The sequence below is a fragment of the Mustela nigripes genome, chromosome 2 (assembly GCF_022355385.1).
Source record: "Mustela nigripes isolate SB6536 chromosome 2, MUSNIG.SB6536, whole genome shotgun sequence".
In the NCBI taxonomy this organism is placed as follows: Eukaryota; Metazoa; Chordata; class Mammalia; order Carnivora; family Mustelidae; genus Mustela; species Mustela nigripes.
The window spans coordinates 59879113-59900841 of record NC_081558.1 but is presented as its reverse complement, the minus strand read 5'-3'; the positions used below and the strand labels follow the sequence as shown (position 1 = coordinate 59900841).

Genomic DNA, 21729 nt, shown 5'->3' with positions numbered 1-21729 from the left:
TTAGGGGATCATAATCCAAGAAACAGTAACACTCCAGAGATTTTTGTCTTTTTCCTTCAATTTGCTTATTTTATAAACGTAGTTTTCATCACCTTTTAATGTGGAGACCAGAGTGGTATTTGTTTCTTCTAAGATGTGAATATGATGTTAACAATTCTTTTTTTTGTTTTCATTTTCATTGTTTTGGTCTGATATTCACATTTTTTGGTTATTAAAGACATGAGGTAGTTGGGATTTCATCTGACCTGTTTAAATTGTTTTGTTGATTTGACAGGAAAAAATTTCTTGCTCATTTTTAATGCTTTGTTGAGTAAGTCTCAGTTGAGTAAAAACTATGTAATGCCTCATCACAAATTGTATGCAAAGCATGCCCAAGAAGAGTCAGTTCACTTCCATTCTTTCTAGTTTTTTTTAAAGCAGATAATTCCTGTGAAGATTTTTCATTTTCATTTTCTTTTTCTGATCTGTGCTTTTATGTTATCTCTTCCTATCACAATAATGTCTTGTTGCATCCTAAAGAATTAAAAATAAATACCTTTTAACTTGAACTTTTTTTGATACATACACCTGTGTTTTCTTTTCTATTTTTAAAAAATATTCATATAGAGATAAGTTTCAAGGTCCTCCCCTTTCCCCAATCAATGCTACCCCTAAATATAAACCAGTTTTAATCCTCCTTTATTTCAGTAAAATTGAATCCTTTGACTAATGTATCAGTATACAGCTAGGAAGAATCAAAATAACCTTCCACCCCACACTGAGGATTTATAACCACCCTCCCATCTTTTTCTTCTGGCAGTGTTCCTGTGTATTTGTTTCCTACAAATCATATACTTGGGGTTCATTTTGGCTGCATTCTATTTTTCTTGTCATTTACTTTTGTCAGTCTTTTTGTCTGTTTTTGTTTCTGCACCTTATAAATCTTATAACTTACACACCCATTCTGGCTGTGTCTTTTTTTTTTTTTCCCCCTGCCTATCTCTTTATCTCTCTTTTTTCTTTTTTCTCTCTTTTGGTGGGGACTCTCAATTGCTCAGAAGTATTCTAGGGTGCACCTTGCCTAAATCATGGTTGATACAGTCAGATACAAATCCTCTCACCCACCTCTCACCAAAAATCACTAGGAGGAGGAGAAATGCTCAGCAGAGGAAAAATTCAGAGACAGCGCCCTCTCCATCACAGCTATTGGATATGGACATAAACAGTATGCCAGAAAGGGAATTCAGGCTAACAATTATCCAGGCAATGGTTAGTTTGGAGAAAACCATTAATGACAAAATGGAATCAATTAGGGCAGAAGTGAAAGCCAGCAGGAAAGATGTTAACAATGCTATCAATGAGTTCCAGTCTAATCTAAGTCCTCTAGCAGCTAATGTAACTGAGGCAGAAGATAGAATTAGTAATCTAGAGGACAAACTGATAAAGAAAAAGGATCAGGAGAAGGCCTGAACAAACAGCTTAAAAGCCATGAAAAAAAACTTAGGGAAATAAATAAGCCATGAAACATTCCAACGTCACAACTGGAATCCTTGAGGGGGAGGAGAAAGAAAGAAGACTAGATGATATAGTTAAAAAAAAAAATTCTCCATGAAAAATTTCCCACTCTAGGGAATAGAACCAGCATTCATATCCTAGAGGCGGAAAGGTTTCCCCCCAAGATCATAGAATCTAGAAAGACCTCGATACACCTGATTGTGAAAATGTTGAATCATAATTTTAGACAGGAACTCTTGAGAGCAGCTAGGGGGAAGAGATTCCTTATGCAAAGAGGAAGGCCCATTAGAATAACATCAGACTTGTCCACAGAAACCTGGCAAGCCAAAAAGGGCTGGCAAGACTTATTCAGGGCACTAAATGAAAAAAAAAAAAACAAACAAAAAAAAACAGGCAGCCAAGAACTTTATCCAGCAAGGCTGACATTCACAATGGATGGAGAGATAAAGAGCTTCCAAAACCAGCAAGGTTTAAAAGAGTATGTGACCACCAAGCCAGGACTACAAGAAATATTGAGGGGATTCTATAAAAGAAGAAAGAACCCAAGAGTGTCACAGAACAGAAATTGATGGAGACAATCTATAGAAACAAGGACTTCACAGACAACACGATGTCAATAAAAAACGTATCTCTCAATAATCACACTCAATGTGAGCACCCTAAATGATCCCATAAAACTGCACAGGATTGCAGATTGGATATGCCAACAGAACCCATCCCTATGTTGTCTACAGGAGACCCATTTTGAACCTAAGGATACATCCAGACTGCAAATGAAGGGATGGAGAAGCATCTTTTATGCCAATAGGCCTCATAAGAAGGCTGGGGTAGTGATTCTCATATCAGATTAATTAGATTTTAAACTAAAGACTGTAGTCAGAGATAAAGAAGGACACTACATCATTCTTAAAGGATCTATCCATCAAGATGATCTAACAATGGCAAATATTTATGCCCCCAATATGGGAGCAGCCAACTACATAAGACAACTGTTAATCAAGATAAAGACTCATATTGAGGGGCACCTGGGTGGCTCAGTGGGTTAAAGCCTCTGCCTTCAGCTCAGGTCATGATCCCAGGATCCTGAGATCGAGCCCCACATCGGGCTCTCTGCTCAGCAGGCAGCCTGCTTCCTCCTCTCTCTCTGCCTCCTTCTCTGCCTACTTGTGATCAATGTCCGTCAAATAAATAAATAAAATTTAAAAAAAAGACTCATATTGATATGAACACATTAATAATAGGGGATTTTAACACACCACTCTGAGTAATATACAGATCATCAAAGCAGAAAACCAATAAAGAAACAAGAGCATGAATGACACATTGGACCAGATGGGCTTCATAAATACATACAGAAAATTATACCCTAAAACAACAGGATACTCATTCTTCTGGAGTACACATGGAACTGTCTCCAGAAGAGACCACATACTGGGTCACAAATGAGGAATCAACCAACACCGAAAGACTGAGAGTATTCCCTGCATATTCTCAGATCACAATGCTTTGGAACTGGAACTCAACCACAAGAAAATGTTTGAAAGGAATTCAAATGCCTGGAAGCTAAAGAACACCTTGCTTAAGATTTCTATGGATCAACAAGGAAATCAAAAAAGAACTTAAACATTCATGGAAACCCATGAGAATGAAGACACTTCAGTCCAAAACTATGGGATACAGCAAAGGCAGTCCTAAGGGGGAAATACATAGCCATCCAGGCCTCCCTCAAAAAAAAACTGAAAAATCAAGAATTACACCAGCTCTCTTTACACCTTAGAGAACTGGAGAATCAACAACAAATTAAGCCAACCCCACACACAAGAAGGGAAATAAGATTACAGTGGAGATAAATAAGCTAGGAATTACAGATACAGTAGAACACATCAACGAAACCAGAAGCTGGTTTGTTGAAAGAATCAATAAGGTCGATAAACCATTGGACAAACTAATCCAAAAGAAAAGAGAGAAGACCCAAATTAATAAAATTATGAATGAAAAGGGAGAGATCACAATTAACACCAAGGAAATAGAAATAATTATCAGAAATTATTGTTAACAGTTATATGTCAATATATTAACCAACCCAAGGGAAATGGATACATTCCTGGAAACATATGAGCTTCCAAAAATGACTCAGGAAGAAATTGACAACCTGAATAGACCAATATCTAGCAATAAGATTGAAGTAGTAATCAAGAACCTCCCAAAAACAAGAGCCCAAGACCTGACAGATTCCCTGGGGAATTCTACCAAACTTTCAAAGAAGAAATAATATACACTCTCCTGAAACTGTTTCAAAAAATTGAAGCAGAAGAAAAACTTCCAGACTCTTTTTATGAAGCAGGCATTACCCTAATAACCAAACCAGGCAAAGACCCCACCGAAAAGGAAAATTTCAGACCAATATATCTCATGAATATGGATGCCAAGATTCTCAACCAGATCCCACCTAATATGATCCAACAGTACATTAAAAAGATTACCCATTGTGGCCAGGTGGAATTTATCCATGGGATGCAAGGCTGGTTCAACATTCACAAATAAATGTGATAGAACAAATCAATAAGAAAAGAGAGAAGAACCACATGGTCCTCTCAATTGATGCAGAAAAAGCATTTGACAAAATCCAGCATCCATTCCTGATTAAAACGCTTCAAAGTCTAGGGATAGAGGGAACATTCTTCAACTTCATAAAAATCTATGTATGAAAAATGCACAGCAAATATTATCCTCAATGGGAAAAGCTGACAGCCTTCCTGTTGAGATCAGGAACAGGACAAGGTTGTCCAATCTCACCACTCTTGTTCAATATAGTATTAGCAGTCCTAGCAACGACAATCAGACAACAAAGAGAAATAAAAGGTATTCAAATTGGCAATGAAGAAGTTAAATTTTCTTTCTTCACAGATGACATGATACTTTATATGGAAAACCCAAAAGACTCCACCCCCAAACTACTAGAACTCATATAGCAATTCAGTAATGTGGCAGGATACAAAATCAATGTACAGAAATCAGTTGCTTTCTAGTACACTAACAATGAAAATATAGAAAGGCAAATGAGAGAATTAATTCCACTTATAAAATCAAGAGCCATAAATACCTGGGAATCAACCTAACCAAAGTGGTAAAGGATCTGTACTCGAGGAACTACAGAATACTCATGAAAGAAATTGAAGAAGACAGAAAAAGATGGAAGGCCATTCCATGATCTTGGATTGGAAGAATAAACATTGTTAAAATGTCTATACTGCCTAGAGCAATCTATACTTTTAATGCCATTCTGATCAAAATTCCATCGGTATTTTTCAAAGAGTTGGAACAAATAATCCTAAAACTTGCACAAAATCAGAGGAGACCCCCAAATTCCTAAGGAAATGTTGAAAAAGAAAACTGGGGGGCATCACATTACCTGATTTCAAGCTTTACTACAAAGTTGTGATCACCAAGACAGCATGGTACTGGCATAAAAACAGACACATAGACCAGCGGAACAGAGTAGAGAGCCCATATATGTACACTCAACTCCATGTTCAAATCATCTTCAACAAAGCAGGAAAAAATGAACAGTGGAAAAAAACCCAGTCTCTTTAATAAATGGTGCTGGGAAAATTAGACAGCTATACAAAGAATGAAACTTGACCATTCTCTTACACCATACACAAAGATAAACTCAAAATGGATAAAAGACCTCATTGTGAGGCAGGAATCCATCAGAATCATAGAGGAGAACATAGGCAGTAACCTTCTCAACATTAGCCACATCAACTTCTTTCAAGATATGTCTCTACAGGCAAAGGAAACAAAAGCAAAATTGAACTTCTGGGACTCCATCAAGATCAAAACCTTGTTCACAGCAAAGGAAAGTCAACAAAACAAGGAGACAATCAATAGTATGGGAGAAGTTTTTCCCAAATGACAGTACAAAGGGCTGACATCCAAGATCTATAAAGAACTTCTCAAACTCAACATACACAAAACAGATCATCATGTCAAAAATGGGCAGAAGATAAGAACAGAGACATCTCCAATGAAGACATACAAATGGCTATCAGACACATGAAAAATGTTCATCATCACTAGCCATCAGGGAGACTCAAATTAGAACCACATTGAGATATCACCTTACACCAGTTAGAAAGGCCAAAATTAACAATACAGGAAACAACATGTGTTGGAAGGGATGTGGAGAAAGGGGAACCCTCTTCCATTGTTGGTGGGAATGCAAGTTGGTGCAGCCTCTTTGAGAACAGTGTGGAGATTCCTCAAGAAATCAAAAATAGAACTTCCCTATGACCCTGCCATTGCACTCCTGGGTATTTACCCCAAAGATACAGATGTAGTGAAAAGAAGGGCCATCTGTACCCCAATGTTTATAGCAGCAATGGCCATGGTCGCCTAACTATGGAAAGAACCAAGATGCCCTTCAATGGACGAATGGATAAGGAAGATGTGGTCCATATACACTATGGAGTATTATGCCTCCATCAGAAATGATGAATACCCAACTTTTGTAGCAACATGGACGGGACTGGAAGAGATTCTGCTGAGTGAAATATGTCAAGCAGAGAGAGTCAATTATCATATGGTTTCACTTATTTGTGGAGCATACCAAATAGCATGGAGGACATGGGGAGATAGAGAGGAGAAGGGAGTTGGGAGAAATTGGAAGGGGAGGTGAACCATGAGAGACAATGGACTCTGAAAAAAGACAGTCTCTTCAATAAATGGTGCTGGGAAAACTGGACAGCTATATGTAGAAGAATGAAACTCGACCATTCTCTTACACCGTACACAAAGATAAACTCAAAATGGAGAAAAGACCTCAATGTGAGACAGGAATCCATCAGAATCCTAGTGGAGAACATAGGCAGTAATCTCTTCAATATCAGCCACAGCAACTTCTTTCAAGATATGTCTCCAAAGGCAAAGGAAACTAAAGCGAAAATAAACTTTTGGGACTTCATCAAAATCAAAAGCTTCTGCACAGCAAAGGAAACAGTCAAAAAAACAAAGAGGCAACCCACGGAATGGGAGAAGATATTTGCAAATGACAGTACAGACAAAAGGATCCAGGATCCAGGATCTATAATGAACTCCTCAAACTCAACACACATGAAACAGGCAAACATATCAAAAATGGGAAGAAGATATGAACAGACACTTCTCCCATCAAGACATACAAATGGCTATCAGACACATGAAAAAATGTTCATCATCATTAGCCCTCAGGGAGATTCAAATTAAAACCACATTGAGATATCACCTTACACCAGTTAGAATGGCTAAAATTAACAAAATAGGAAACAACATGTGTAGGAGAGGATGTGGAGAAAGGGGAACCCTCTTCCATTGTTGGTGGGAATGCAAGTTGGTGCAGCCTCTTTGGAGCACAGTGTGGAGATTCCTCAAGAAATTAAAAATAGAGCTTCCCTATGACCCTGCCATTGCACTCCTGGGCATTTACCCCAATGATACAGATGTCATGCAAAGAAGGGCCATCTGTACCCCAATGTTTATAGCAGCAATGGCCATAGGCCCCAAAGTATGGAAAGAACCAAGATGCCCCTCAATAGATGAATGGATAAAGAAGATATGGTCCACATATACTATGGATTATTATGCTTCCATCAGAAAGGATGAATACCCACCTTTTGTATCAACATGGATGGGGCTGGTAGAGATTATGCTGAGTGAAGTAAGTCAAGCAGAGAGAGTCAATTATCAAATGGTTTCACTTACTTGTAGAGCATAAAGAAAAACAGGGAAGACATGGGGAGACAGACAAGGAGTGAGTTGGGGGACATGAGAGACTGTGGACTCTGGGAAACAAACAGGGTTTTGAAGTGGAGGTGAGTGGGGGTTTTGGTGAGCCTGGTGGTGGGTATTTTGGAAGGCACGTATTGCATGGAGCACTCGGTGTGGTACATAAACAATGAATTCTGGAACAAAGAATAGAAATTTTAAAAAAATAATTAATTAACTAATTTTAAAAATTCAACTTGATAAGACAACTAACAGACCCTACAAATGAGATGACACAGATGGTAGAACTATCTGAAAGCAATTTTAATGAATCCATTATAGAAATGCTTAAACTAGCAATTACAAATGTATTTGAAACAAATGAGAAAAATAGAAATTTCTTGTAAAAAAAAAGTCTCATAAAAGAAACAGAATATATAAAGAAGACCCATGTAGAAATTTAGAAATGAAAAAATACAGTAACCAAAATCCCTGAAGAACTTAATGAATGGGATGAGTAGCAGAGTGGAGAGGTCAGAGGAATGAACCTGTGAACTTGAAAAAAAAAAAGAAAAACATATGGTAATTAGTGAATCTGAATAAGAGAGAATAAACTAGGCTTGGGGAAAAATTGAACAGGACCCCCAGGAGTGGGGGTTTGGGACTGTAACAGAAGATCTACCATTCATGTCATCAGAATAATCAGAAGGAAAGGTAGAAGACAGTGGGGCTGACGGTGTATTTGAAGAAATCATGGTTTAAAATTTCCCAAATTGGCAAAAGATAAATCCATGTACTCAAGGAGATGAGTAAACCCCAAACATGGAAAACCCCAAAAAATCCACACCTATGTGCATCACCACTCAAGAACTAAAAAGTGAAGAAAAAGTTTTGAAACAAACAGACAAATGTCACCTTATGTATATGATAAAAATAATTCAAATGACACTAATATCTCATCAGAAACCAGGGAATTCAGAAGAAAGCAGCACCTTTTTCAAGTACTGAAAGGAAACATCAACCCAGAATTTTATATCTAGCAAAAATATCCTTCAGAAATGTGCCAAGAAACCTACCCTAAAAGAATGGGCGAAGGTAGTTCTTGAAACAGGAAGGAAATGATTAAAAGAAAATGCAGTGGCAAAAAAAATGCAAGTTTTAAAGGTAACAAAAATATAGAAAGACATCCAATGGTTTCCAGTGGTTGTTGGAATAGAATCCAGTTTCTCTTCCTCAAGCTTCAAGGCCTTAGAGTGATCAACCCCTCTCTCTGGTCTCAGCTTCCTCCATCCTCTCCCCTGCTCATTATGCTCAGGCCTCCCTGGCCTTTCAGTGCTTCAGTCTTACCAAGCTCCTTCATGCTTCTGAGCCTTTGTTCATGCTGTCCCCCTGCCTCAAACAACTCTCTTGCTCCAACTCAGCTCCTCCCCACCCACCCTCACTTGCTCCCCTCATCATCCTCAGAGAGGAACTTTCCAAACCCAAATCTCAGTATCTCCTGAAATTCTTTCAACTGAACCCTGTGCTTTTTTATTTTAAAACATTCCACAATTTGTAGTTAAATTCTCCTTTTTGGTGTGTTTATCTGCTCTTCTGGATTGTGTAAATCCATGTGGGCAAGAATCAGCTTTCTCTGACTCATCACTGCAACCTGACACCTAGTACATGGCAAACCTTCAATAAATATCTGAATTAATGGATGGATCAACTAGTGGCAGGGGTAGGGAGTCAGGCCTCAGGGCGGAGGAGCTGGGAATGATGATGATCTGGGCTGAGGTCAGCAGTGGTCTCAACATCTGTTGCTATAGAGCAGATTCCAATGATGGCAGTTTTTACTTGTGTAAAGAAATGGTCACATGGCCTCTTGAAGACATTAGACCCACCTGAGGTGCAGAAAGTGGAGCATGGGTTAGGCCAGAACTGTTTCATCCACAGGGGGAGGACACCAGGCGTGCTCCACATGTGCAGGTAGGTGGAGATCCGGCTGGTCTGAATGGCCACCAAATTGCCACCAACACCTGGGAGGAGAAAAAGAACACCAGTCTCTAAGTTCTATCTCTTATTTAAGTCTATGTCCTCCGGGAACTCTTCCTTGACTGATTCAGCACTGGATCTATCTTCTCCTCCCACTTCACCACAGATCTTGTTCAGCACCAAGCATGGGTAAATTGGACCCTGTGAGTGAGGTATCACCTTAGCAGCTATCTCTTATGGTGAAGGAAGTGTGACTGGCAAAGTAGGTTTTTAATACATATTTGTTGGGTACAGGGAGGGGGTGTAGAAGAGGGAGGGAGGGAGGAAGGGTGGTGACAGAAAAGCCTATGGGAGGGTATCTTGATAAGCCATTTAAGGTCATAGGATGTGACAGGAATCAGATTACAGACTGGAACATCTGAGAAAATGAAAGGGGTTTTTTTTTCTCCTAAGGTGGGAAGGAGACAGAAGATAAAGTGGGGGACAGCAACAAGGGAAAAGGAGCTATTATATGCAACAGGCCTGGGGCTTGCTGATTGAGACCCCAGTTTGCACAGGAAATGAACTGTGCCCAGCCCTGCCAGGACCATAGGGCCCAGGCAACAAAGGCCATGCTGAGCTCCCTCTGCAGGGCCAGGATCTAGGGCTGGGAGAGGATGGGGTCTACCCATGGCCATTTCCTTTAGAGGCTGGGTGGGCTGCCCCCATTCTATTTCCTCAGCCCCTTGGGGATTAACCCGTCACTGGGCTGGATGTGCCCAGTGATCTCCAGAGGGAAAAACTAACTACCCTGTATACAAAGAATGGTCTGTGGGCAGAGGACAGCTGAGATCTATTTTGCTAGACCCACACAATTGATTGACTGACTGATTGACTGATTGATTTTATTATGTTCAGGTAGCCCCCACATAGTACATCACTAGTTTTTCATGTAGTGCTTAATGATTCAATAGTTGTGTAGCACTGGGTGTTATGCACATGATTTAAAAAAAAAGGAAAAAACTTTTAAAAAATGTAACTAAAATTAATTGCCAGCTTCTCCTAAGAAGTCTGTTGAGGCAACTCCAGACCTCCAGTCTTGCCAGGGAGCAACTGGCTGGTGCTGAGCAGGTCCTGCTCACTCCACATCAGGAACATGCTCTGTAGTGTGACTGTTCCATCCCACTCCTTATTACCCAGTTACTGTCACACCTGCTGAACTCATTCAAACTGCATTCGTGGCCCCAGAGGCATCTGAGTTGGTGACATCCAAGGAAATATGTCCAAGTGTTAAACATTAGGACCTGACTTGACCACTGTAGTCCTCTGGTGGCTGGCCCCTCGTGAGAGAGGCCAGCCCTGCCCCAGTTGGTAGCAGACCTGCAGGGTGGCCCACTGACATGTAAGGAACAATCACCTGGGTTCCCATGAAAGTAGGGGGAGGGGGCTCCCAAGGGCCTCTGAAGCCTATTCTTTCTTTCCTTCCTTCCTTTTTCCTTCCTTCCTTCCTTCCTTCCTTCCTTCCTTCCTTCCTTCCTTCCTCCCTCTTAAAGATTTTATTTATGTATTTGACAGAGAGAGAGGGAGAGATATTGACAGCATAATCTGGGGGAGTGGCAGGTAGAGGGAGAAGCAGGCTCCTTACTAGGCAGGGAGCCTGATGTGGGACTCAATCCTGGAACCCCAGGTTCATTACCTGAGCTGAAGGCAGCTGCTTAACTGACTGAGCCATCCAGGTGCCCCTGAATCCTGTTTCTACAGGCCCAGAACACCAGAGCCTGGGACCAAGTGAAGTGTGCAGTATGTTATCACATTTGGATCCTCTCCTGACTGGTCAGTCTCATTTACAGATCCTTATCAGAAGATGTACACAAACCAAACTTTGGTTCATAGAAGGGTCCTTTTATGCCCACAGGGTCTAAGTCTAAAAGGTTAATCAGTGAAGGGTCTGGTGAAAGACAATGGGGAGTGGAGGGGATTCAGGCCAATGCAATAGCATAAGCCCTATCTCAGTGGCAGCTGATTCTCACCTCACCCAGAATGTAAATTCAATACTGTCACAGCCTTGCTTTTTAAGAAGACAGAAATCCAGATTTTTATGTACAAATGTCTGAGTTTCAAATGTCATCAATGAATCTAAGTTTTTGTAAAATTAAATTTATTTATTTTCAGCGTAACAGTATTATGTTTTCACCACACCCAGTGCTCCATGAAATCCATGCCCTCTATAATACCCACTACCTGGTACCCCAATCTCCCACGCCCCTGTCACTTCAAACCCCTCAGATTGTTTTTCAGAGTCCATAGTCTCTCATGATTTACCTCCCTTTCCAATTTCCCCCAACTCCCTTCTCCTCTCTAACTCCCCATGTCCTCCATGCTATTTGGTATGCTCCACAAATAAGTGAAACTATATGATAATTGACTCTCTCTGCTGGACTTATTTCACTCAGCATAATCTCTTCCAGTCTCGTCCATGTTGCTACAAAAGTTGGGTATTCATCCTTTCTGATGGAGGCATAATACTCCATAGGGTATATGGACCACATTTTCCTTATCCATTCGTCTGTTGAAGAGCATCTTGGTTCTTTCCAGAGTTTGGCGACCGTGGCCATTGCTGCTATAAACGTTAGGGTACAGATGGCCCTTCTTTTCACTACATCTGTATCTTTGGGGTAAATACCCAGGAGTGCAATTTCAGGGTCATAGGGAAGTTCTATTTGAATCTAAGTTTTTTTAAAAAAACCAAACCATGAAAAGCCAACATCCCAGTTCTAAAGGCCACATTTCATCTGCATGTTCCAATGAATCCTGGCGTAGACACTGGGTGCCTTCAACAGGTGGGATTTAGCTCTGGGGGAAGGCTCAAGTCTCCATGGTGACTGTGAGGAAAAGGGTGTGAGCTGTTGGAGCAGTGGGCAGGACTTTCTCCCCAAGGGTCTCCTTCCACCTGAAACAAACCAGCCCAGCAGCCGCTGCCCAGTAGAAGAATGGCCAAGACTCTCAGGGCCTGGAGCCGGATCTCTGAAGTCACTGTTGTCTAGATCCCACTGACCCAGCCCTGGGGGCCAGTGCAGCCCAGAGGCCCCGGGTTATGGTGCTGCCCATACCTACCACATATGATAGGAGTAAATATGGCCATGCCTTGGTACTGCTGTTTAGAAACAGTTTTGTTCAAGATGAGCCCTCCGAAACTGGGGAGAAAGTAGAGGCCAAATGGTTAGTTTAACTTTGCAGGTGACACTCGTGCCCCTGTGTACAGGTAGCTGTAGTTACCTGGCACACCTCTATATAAAATATCTCATCACCAGGCCCTCCCACTTTCCAGAAGACCCATCAGATAATGTCATCCTACTAAAAACAAATGTCAAACTCCTTTTCAAAGCCACTTAGTTGGCTGGGCTCTGCCATGTGGATTGCTCCTGAACTGTAACTGTAATGCTATTTTCCCGAGCAGAAAATGGAACTTGCATGAGTATAATCCCATGCTGCTTGTTCTTGGAGATGCTACAATAATACCTCACTCCCACCAGCCCCAATAGTTTAGCAAAGGCTGTCCTTCCCCCCTACAGGCCTGGAAAAGTTTGATCAGTTTGTTTAAGGAGCCCAGGAGCTTCCTGGAAGCAAAGACACTTAGACCATAATGGCCTCTCCCTGAGATTCAAAGTTAGGAAAGCACCTCAGAAAAGACTGGGGTGGTCCCTGTCCAGGCCTGTTAACAGAAAGGGCTCTGGAGGATCTGGTTTCCAGGGTGGAAGACCTGAGACGAGCTAAGGGGCTTGGGGCCACTAGTCTCTCAGCCTTCTAGGTCCCACCAGCAGCCATGCTGTAGAAATGGTGTTCACAGAGCCAGGTACAGGGCTCCCTGCAGCATAAGGAGGGGTCCAGCCCAGTGAGAGCTCTGGCAGTATAGGAGGGGGAGACCCAGTGTCCTGCAATGCCATGAGGGGGCAGGGAACTGAGGCATTTCTGCACTCATTTGATGTTCCCAAGTTTGGCTCTTCCTGGCTCTCTGGTGCTCCTGCAATTGTGAATAGGGCTGCCTCTCAGAATAAGTAAGCCCTAAGGTTCCTGGTGAGAGGGAAAGAGATAAAGAAGAAAGGCATGACTCAACCAGCACCAGGACTTAGTAGGGGAGCCCACAGAAACCATGAGTGCCCCCTCACTCCAGAGGCACTGTGGGTCTTAGGTACTCTCCCTGTCTCAGAGGCCGGGGAGGCCTGGGAAGGTAGAAGCTGGTGGCAGCCCTCGCTCATGCTCACCTGCTAATGACCATCGCTAGGATGATTGGGAACCACCCGAATTTCAGGATCTTCATGATGGGTGGGCTCTGCCTGGCAACGAGGACCCACACAGGGATCAGGGCCATGAAGCCAATACACACCAGTGGTGTCAGATATCGATTGTCTGTGGGGAGAGAGACAGGATGTGTGCCAGGGCACATGAGCATGGCCTCCTGGACCATGGCCTGGGTCCCAAAGATGAAAGGTGGGCTGAGCACTAAGGGCTCAAGACAATTCTGTCCCCAGCAGCTTAGGGTGGACCAACCTAAGATACCTCTCAGCAATTTGTACCATCTAATGAAGCAACTGGAAAAGCTCCTCTTTGTCCTCAGTTCCTGACAGAGTCCCCTTCACTTCTCTTTTTCACTATTTTCCTGACATAAGAACGAATCCTCTTCCAGTTCCTCCCATCCCAACCTAATTATTAGTATTAATGGTGGCATTTACAGGATTGTGACCATGGGCCAGCACTGGCTCTCAGCACTTCCCAAGCACAAACTCACTTCATGTTCTCAACTACCCCTCAGATAGGCATAGGAGAGACTACAGTGTGAAGAGACAGCCCACCAGGACTCAAGCCAGTATGCAGAAATCAGGGCTAAAGCCAGAGTTAATTAATGATGCCCATCCTGCTCCTGGCTGAGGCCAGTCCAAGGTGACCTCCTCAGCATCCATGCGTCTCAGGGCCCAGAACATGGTCAGCTTTGCAGAAACTCATGCCCCTGTGTCATTTCTTTTCTTTTTAAAGATTTTATTTATTTATTTGACAGGCAGAGATCACAAGTTGGCAGAGAGGCAAGCAGAGAGAGAGAAGGGGAAGCAGGCTCCCCGCTGAGCAGAGAGCCTGATGCAGGGCTCAATCCCAGGACCCTGAGATCATGACCTGAACCAAAAGCAGAGGCTCAACCCACTGAGCCACCCAGGCACCCCCCCTGTGTCATTTTCTTGAGCTGGTATGAGCCATGAATACAGACCTGGGTCTGGGACACCTGACTGTACCTGGGACCAGGCCAGGACCCAACACATATCATTGCCATTCCCACACACTCTCTTTCTACTTATAGTTTGTATGTCGCCTTCCAAATGCACACAGAATAAGACACAAGCTTTCTCTAGAACAGTTTTCTCACCCCCAGCCCCACATCCAAAGGGCAGGCTTGGGCTCAGGGCAGTGCATGCCCCTCTGCAGAGTGGGCCTCAGCACTCAGGTGTTCAGGTAGGTCTTTGCCCCATACTCCTTTCTCTGATCAGCATCATTAGAAGCATCTCCCTCTTGTCTTTCTCTGCACTAAGAAATAACAGTTCATTCCTTTCCTGGAGCAACTGACTACAAGGAAGGGCAGGCCACAACCACGGTGGGCTACAGACCAAGTGCTTTATGGCAGAAATCTCAAAGGCTCTGGGAGGCAGCAGTCTACAGGAGCATTACTTGCAGGATACTTTTGCATTCCAATTTTTCTAGAATGACTTGGAACCTGGCAGAGGTTCCACCTCATATTTTCCCACCACCATGATGAATATATCCCTCTGCATATGGCTTGTCTTCCCAACTACACTGACAGATGACATGGTCAACAGCTCACTCCTTATCAGTGAAGATTTGTCTGATATATCACAGGCCCAGTGAACCCCCCAAGCACACCCAAGGTATCTTCACAGTCTAATTCAAGAGATGTACAGCCTAACGCTATTCAACAGCTTAGTAGGTCATGTGTTGAAACATGCACTATTTCAGTAGGGGTACAGCAGGGTGGAGAGGAAGGGTCTAGGGATACCTGTAACTTGCATTTGTTTTATAATTAAAACTCAATTAATCAACCCATACACAAATCTTGTTTTAAATTCAGTTTTATTTAAAAAGAAAATTAGGTCATCTTATTATTATACCTTGATTGCCACTTATAGGAACCTTGAAAATCTCCCAACCATTAAATATCAGTGGCAAGCATATCCCAGGGTGGCAAGGACCCAGGCCCAGAGCTGATAGGGAAAGGTTCCCAGTGCCTGAACACTGTACATGGCAGGTACCTGGTCAGTATGCTTAAGATGCTGGCATGAAGAGGCTGAATGATCTCTCATGGTTTTGGGTTCATGTTCCCACAGGGCAATGCTAAACTGGGGCTTCACTGCAGCTATGCCTTTCTCCAGGCATTTCCTCCAACTGAGTGACACTACATACCTCACTGCTCCCCACTGTCCTCTTCACCATCCGCTCCACTCACTGATGCCCCTCTGCCCCCCAGCACTCAGGGTAGTGACCATGCTCAGAATCCACACTTATAGATCCAAACAATTGTGGGTGGTCAGCTGAAGGGGAAAGTAACAACTGTGAGGCTCGGAGGGGAGAGGCCAGCTGTGGAAAGCTGGAAGGTGAGAACCATCTGGCAAGGGGGATGCTGCCCATCAACACGGCCCAGGACATGAGGAAACCTTGGTGCTCCCAGAGAAGACCTGGGGAGACCCCTGGTGGAGGGAGGTCCTCTGGCCATGAAGGCCTGTAATACAGGATATGTAAATGCCTCCTTGGCGGTTGGCCAGGATACTGGGCCACCCTCTGAGGAGCCTGGGGCTTCTCCTGCCTCACACCTATGGAGAGAGCCTATGCTGTGTCTACTTCACTGCCCACAGTTATGGCATTCCTTTTTGGGAGTTGCTTCCCAGGTGATCTGAATGTGTCCGTTGTGAACTGCCTTTCCATGGAGCTCTGTTAGCCTCCAGCCCTCCCTGGTCTCCTTGTGCACCCCTGTCCTAAGGGGGAGACTGACAATGTATCTATTGACCTGAGTAGTTGGGAGAGCTTCAGGTACCTGCTGGAGAACACCACAAAGTTGCCGAATGACCTCAGGCTTTGCCTCTGGAAAAGTAGGATTTCTCACCCCATGACAGACCCCATGGGTTCCCTTCTGTGTGAAGAGTGCCTGATCTGAATGGTGCAAGCTGGGTGCGAATGTCAGACCCAGCCTTGCTCGTAGGCCCCTCCTCCCTGGGGCACCCCTTACCTTTGTGTTTATAGAGGAAGCTGCTGACAAAAGCCAGAATGGACAATGTGATGAGATCTCCCAGGCTGGCAGCAATAGGTGTGGCAATGTTGTCTGGGTTGAGCCCGAGTTTCCGAGCACCAATCACTATACAGACCATCAGCATTCCTGTGGAGAGGAGACAGAGGACACTCAAAGCACAGGATGAGAAGGTTGCAGGGAGGCTGCTCAGTAGCTCAGTTCTATTCACACAGACCTAGCCTGAAGCCAGGCTGCCCTGACACTCAGTTTCACTGCTGTGCTGGAGCCTGAGAAGGCTACATATTTGGGGTGGGGGGTGGAACCTGTGACATGCAAGTGTGATATCAAGGAGCAGTCTGAAAGCTTTGCTGATACACCCAAATCCATAGGGAGAAAACATGGAGATGATTCCTGGGCTCCCAAACCACCTGGAGCTACAGACATGAAGCCCAGAGCCCCTCACTTCAGGGAAGATGATTCCAAAACCACTCTGAACGATGGAGCCCCAGGGGCAGAGCACATCCTCTTGTGTCCATTGCAGTCCCTGGGGAAACAGGTGCCTTAGTGCAACAGGTCATGTGAGGAGTTAGTGGCAAAGCCTGGGAGGGGGAGTTGGGGAGATGGGAGTGCCAGGAGACCCACAGGATATGGTTGGGGTCACCCAGGGTGGGAGAAGGGGAGGGAGAGAAAGGGAAGCAGGTACAGATTGCACTATAGTACTGTCAGCGGGGCCACATCTCTGGGGAACAGGCCAATCTCAGGAGCCCAGCAGGGCCACCACTGGGTGCAGGCAGCAGGTGGCCTCCACCAGTGGGGTGGGGGGTGGAGTTTCAGGTGCTGCACTGGTGACTTCCCCCAGGCCTCCTTTCCATCCTGACCCCATATTCTGAGGCGACGGTCATAGGTCATCTTCTAGTCTTCAGCCACTGCCTAGGACTTAATCCAACAGCCTTGCATGTGGGTCTTTGAGAAGACACTTTATATCTTGGCTATTGGTGTTTTAACATTATACCCAGTATTCTGTAACTCTAAATAAAATTATTCTTATCACCTCCATGCCATACTAGCATAGCCATACCTGGCCATAGTTTGTGACGTTTCATGACCAGGTCACAGCTACTTTCTCTCCTTTGGAAGGTCACTTCTAAGTGAAGCTGAGTCTGCATAGCTGGCGGTATGGCAGCAATCCCCCAGGGACCACATAAGACACCACTGGTTTGAGAGCACTTACTAAAATCTACCACCATTACCCCCTGGCTCTACAGCGGAGTCATATGATGAGCCACCAGCAATGTTTCTGAACTTCTACACCTCTCTGGACAACCCAGCTATGTCCATGCTGCTGAGCTCCACACCCTCTCTGAGCCTCAGTTTCCTTATCTATAAAATGGGGAGCTAGGAATGGCATTCTCTATATGGCCTCACAGAACAGGACTGGCCTTCTGGATCATCTGACTGTGTGGTTTTCAGAGGAGACTTTATGTCAAGGATCTCCAGGGCTCTAACTCTTCAGAGGGTGGGACATACTCATTCTGCTCATCCCTTGGCCAGACCGGAACAGGTACCTGGACAGGAGCACACATCCTACCCAGGGAAGCACAGTTTGTGAATCTGCTCCTGGGTTTCTGCACTCTTACCCTCCCTCCTGATTATATGCACTAGCACAGGAAGGAAGGAAAATCAACAAATAGCCTTCCAGGTCATCTTACAGAATGCTGAGCCCAAAGGGGTTTTCTGAGCAGTCAGATGGGGGACAGAAGTGTAAATGCAAATCCAATTCATAGTTTTCACTTATTCCTTCTATACTTGCAAATGGTTTGCAAGAGATACTCAGACATGCAGTCCAGAAGAGAACCAGAATAAAGCCCATTCATTCAACAAACATTTAGGAGCTGGTAATATGCCTATTTTAGATAATGAAAATAACCATCAGGCTCTGTACTCACACAGTAAATGCTTGTCAGGCGGAGGACTGGACAATGAACAAACAAGTGAACCAGTATGTGAAGTAAATAAACAGGACATGAAAAGAAAGCATGATTACAAACAGGGGGCAGGCCTAGAGAGCTGATCAGAGAGGGCTCAGAAAAGAGACACCTGGCACTTTGCTGAAATTCTACATGCTCATGGATGGGTGTCTCACTCTGCACCAGAACACCAACATCACAAAACAGCACAGTAACTCACCAGAGCATCCCAGCACTGCAACAGTGCCCAGAGCACAACAGATGCCCAGTAAGTAACAAGTCATGAGTGAACGGGTGACATTCCACAGTAACAGCTGCTACTGACATGCATGAGCTCCCTGAAGACAGGGTATATCTGGCAGTGCTCATGTCTTCCTGCCTTCTACAGGCACGTAGGAAGCACCTGGTGTGTGGCAGGCAGTGTGGTGATAGGAATAGAATTGGAGAAGGGGGGTCCCTCTCTAAGGAGATGACATTTTAGCTAAGAGGTGAGACAGAAAATGAATGAAGAAAATGGCTAATTACAGATTTTCACAAGTGCTCTATAAGGAAAACAGGTGCATGGTGCAGAGGAGCATGGTGGCAGCTGGGGAGAAGGCGGGAGGGCAGAACCTGTGCAAAGGCCATCTGAAAAGACCTCTCTTCAGAGATGAATTGAAGTTAAAACCTGAGCCTTGCTCCCCACCATGATTGAAGAGCCCACCACAAGTCCAAATGTAAGCTGTGCTCAAGAAATGTTTAAAGACCGACTGAATGAGTAAGTGAATGAAGGGATGAAGGAATGAAGAGATGAGGGGATGGATGGATGGATGGATGGATGGAGAGATGAATGTGTCTACTGAACAAAGGCCAGTTATTTAAACAGAGGGAAGAGAAGTGGAGTCAGCAGCTCGCTCTGGCACACACACCCTGCCTGGAAGGGGATGCATCCTCCCTGCCCATCTTCAAGGTGCATCGGTAACCCAACAGGCTGTCCCCCAGCCCCTGGAAGGTATGTGAGGCTTCATCATTAGTGCTTTCATTTTTCATATCTCAAGGAATTGAAACACAAAGAGTTGAGAGCAGAGCAAGTAGGAATGGGGGTGGAGAGAGCCAGGAGGAGGCGGTCACTGGGATGGGGGATTAGCTGACCTAGAGCAAAGGCAGCAAGGAAGGCAGTGATGATGCTGCTGGCACACAGCAACTCCACCTTTGCAAAGTCTAACTCCTCCTTAGATACAGCGCCTAGCAGCAGGGCAGCCACAGCAGCCAGGAGACCCACGACAGTAGCCTGCACCTGTCAGGGCAGAAATCAGAAATGTGAGGAAACATGCCTCTGACCACCATCACTCCTTTTACTCTGCCTCCTCTCTGACCATGAGAGGTCATTATGCCATTCACCTCTACCTCTCCTCCCTTACCCCAAAATCTGCCAATGGCCCCTCCAACCTGGGAAAAACAAAGACTAACACCTTTCTTTAATCCAATTCTTTGGAAAACTAGTTTTCCTGTTCTGCAACTAGTTCAATGTCACTTGCTTCAAGAAATCATCTTCTACTCAGCCTTTGGCCAAGGGCAACCAGTCTCTTGCTTGGGGCTCCTCTCACAGCTCTAGGCAGAAGTGCTCTGTTGTCTCCAGCTACACAGACAACCAATCTCCCCTGCAATATGGAAACACTCCATGATCCACAGCTATACCTTGGAAGCCTCTATGCACACTTTCCATCTCTCTCCCTGCCTTCCTTCCTTGGCACTTGCTTGGCATGCTGGTGCCCCCTTTCTCTACATTCTCCCCCATCCAAGCTGTGGTTCCCATTTCATCTCAGTGGGGACACATCTCTGCTGCTCACTCAGGTTAGTACCATGAGGTTCCCTTGGTCTGAGTATCAATCCTGACACCTGTTCTCAAGACAGTTGACTCTTCAATCCTATGCAGATGAAAACCTGTGTGTAACTTGAGACTGCCCCCAAAACTTAACTACTAATAGCCTACTGTTGACCAGAAGCCTTACCTATAAAGTAAAGTCAAGTAACACATATTCTGTATGTTATGTGTACTACATATTGTATTCTTATAATAAAGTAAGCTAGAGAAAAGAAAATCATAAAGAATTATACATTTACAGTACTGTATTTATTGAAACATATCTGCATAGAAGCAGACATGCACAGTTCAAACCTGTGTTGTCCAAGGGTTAACTGTAACTCAAATGTCTTTTTTTTTAAATAAGTTATTCATTTTTTAAAAAAATACTTATTTATTTTGAGAGAGGGAATGAGAATGGGAGAGAGAAAGAGCATGAGAGGGGGAGGTCAGAGGGAGAAGCAGGCTCCATACCGAGCAGGTAGCCCGACATGGGACTCAATCCCAGGACTCCAGGATCATGACCTGAGCTGAAGGCAGTTGCTTAACCAACTGAGCCACCCAGGTGTCCTAATTCAAATGTCTTAATGGAAACATGTTGTGTTATTAAGGAAGGCTGAATAAACAGAGAACTGTACCGTTTACACAGATGACAAATGCTTCCCAAGTTAACCTATATAGTTCCAACCAAAGTCCCAGGAAGCTTTTTCATGGCACTTGACAACTCATCTTAAGTTTCACAAAGATGAGTAGATGTGCAAAAATAGCCTAGACAGTTTGAGAAAAAAGATCAAGAGGGAGTTTTGGCACATTCATTATCAATACATAGTTTTAAGGCTATAGTAACTAAAACATGGTGGTACTGGCAGAGAAACAAACAGATCAGCAGGACATACTGGTATTCAGGAACTGTATCATGAATATATGAAAATTTAATATATAAAAATTTAATAATCATAAAGGTGGCATTTCAAATCAGTATGGAATGGGTAGATACTGAATAAACAAGGAAAGAGAAAGTGGGTATCTATCTGGGGGAAGATTATATTCCTATTTTATACCATACGGACACATACACATAGACATACCACTACATAAAACCTCAAGTGTGAAATAGAAGAAAATATAGAATAATTATGTTTCAGATTTTGGACTAGAGAGGGACTCCCTCTGAAGATAAAACATATAAAGTCTATAAATAAAAAGAGAGATAAGTGTATATAAATCCAATTATGAGTTCTATGTGATACCAGAAATTCAAAGATGAAGAGAGAGCTAGAGAAAATATCTCCAGCATTTACAACTAATAAAGCATTAATGATCAAAATAATGAAGTCCATATTATGAATCAATGGCAACTTTGAAGAACTCAACAGAAAAATGTACACAGAAAAGGAAATACAAATGGCTAAGAAACACACAAAACACACAAAAATGTGACCAAC

At 43.7% G+C, this 21729-nt stretch overlaps 1 protein-coding gene across 1 annotated transcript in view; it reads right to left on the bottom strand.

Annotated features, from left to right (window-relative positions):
- The window catches only part of SLC41A3 (solute carrier family 41 member 3), a 59950-nt gene that overhangs the window by 6166 nt on the left and 32055 nt on the right, over positions 1-21729 (bottom strand). Inside the window, exons 3-7 of the mRNA XM_059388305.1 lie at positions 19573-19717; positions 16475-16621; positions 13455-13599; positions 12307-12386; positions 9123-9257 (exon numbers count right to left, since the gene is read on the bottom strand). Coding sequence (XP_059244288.1) covers positions 9123-9257; positions 12307-12386; positions 13455-13599; positions 16475-16621; positions 19573-19717 — 652 coding nt within the window. The remainder of the gene's footprint in view (positions 1-9122; positions 9258-12306; positions 12387-13454; positions 13600-16474; positions 16622-19572; positions 19718-21729) is intronic.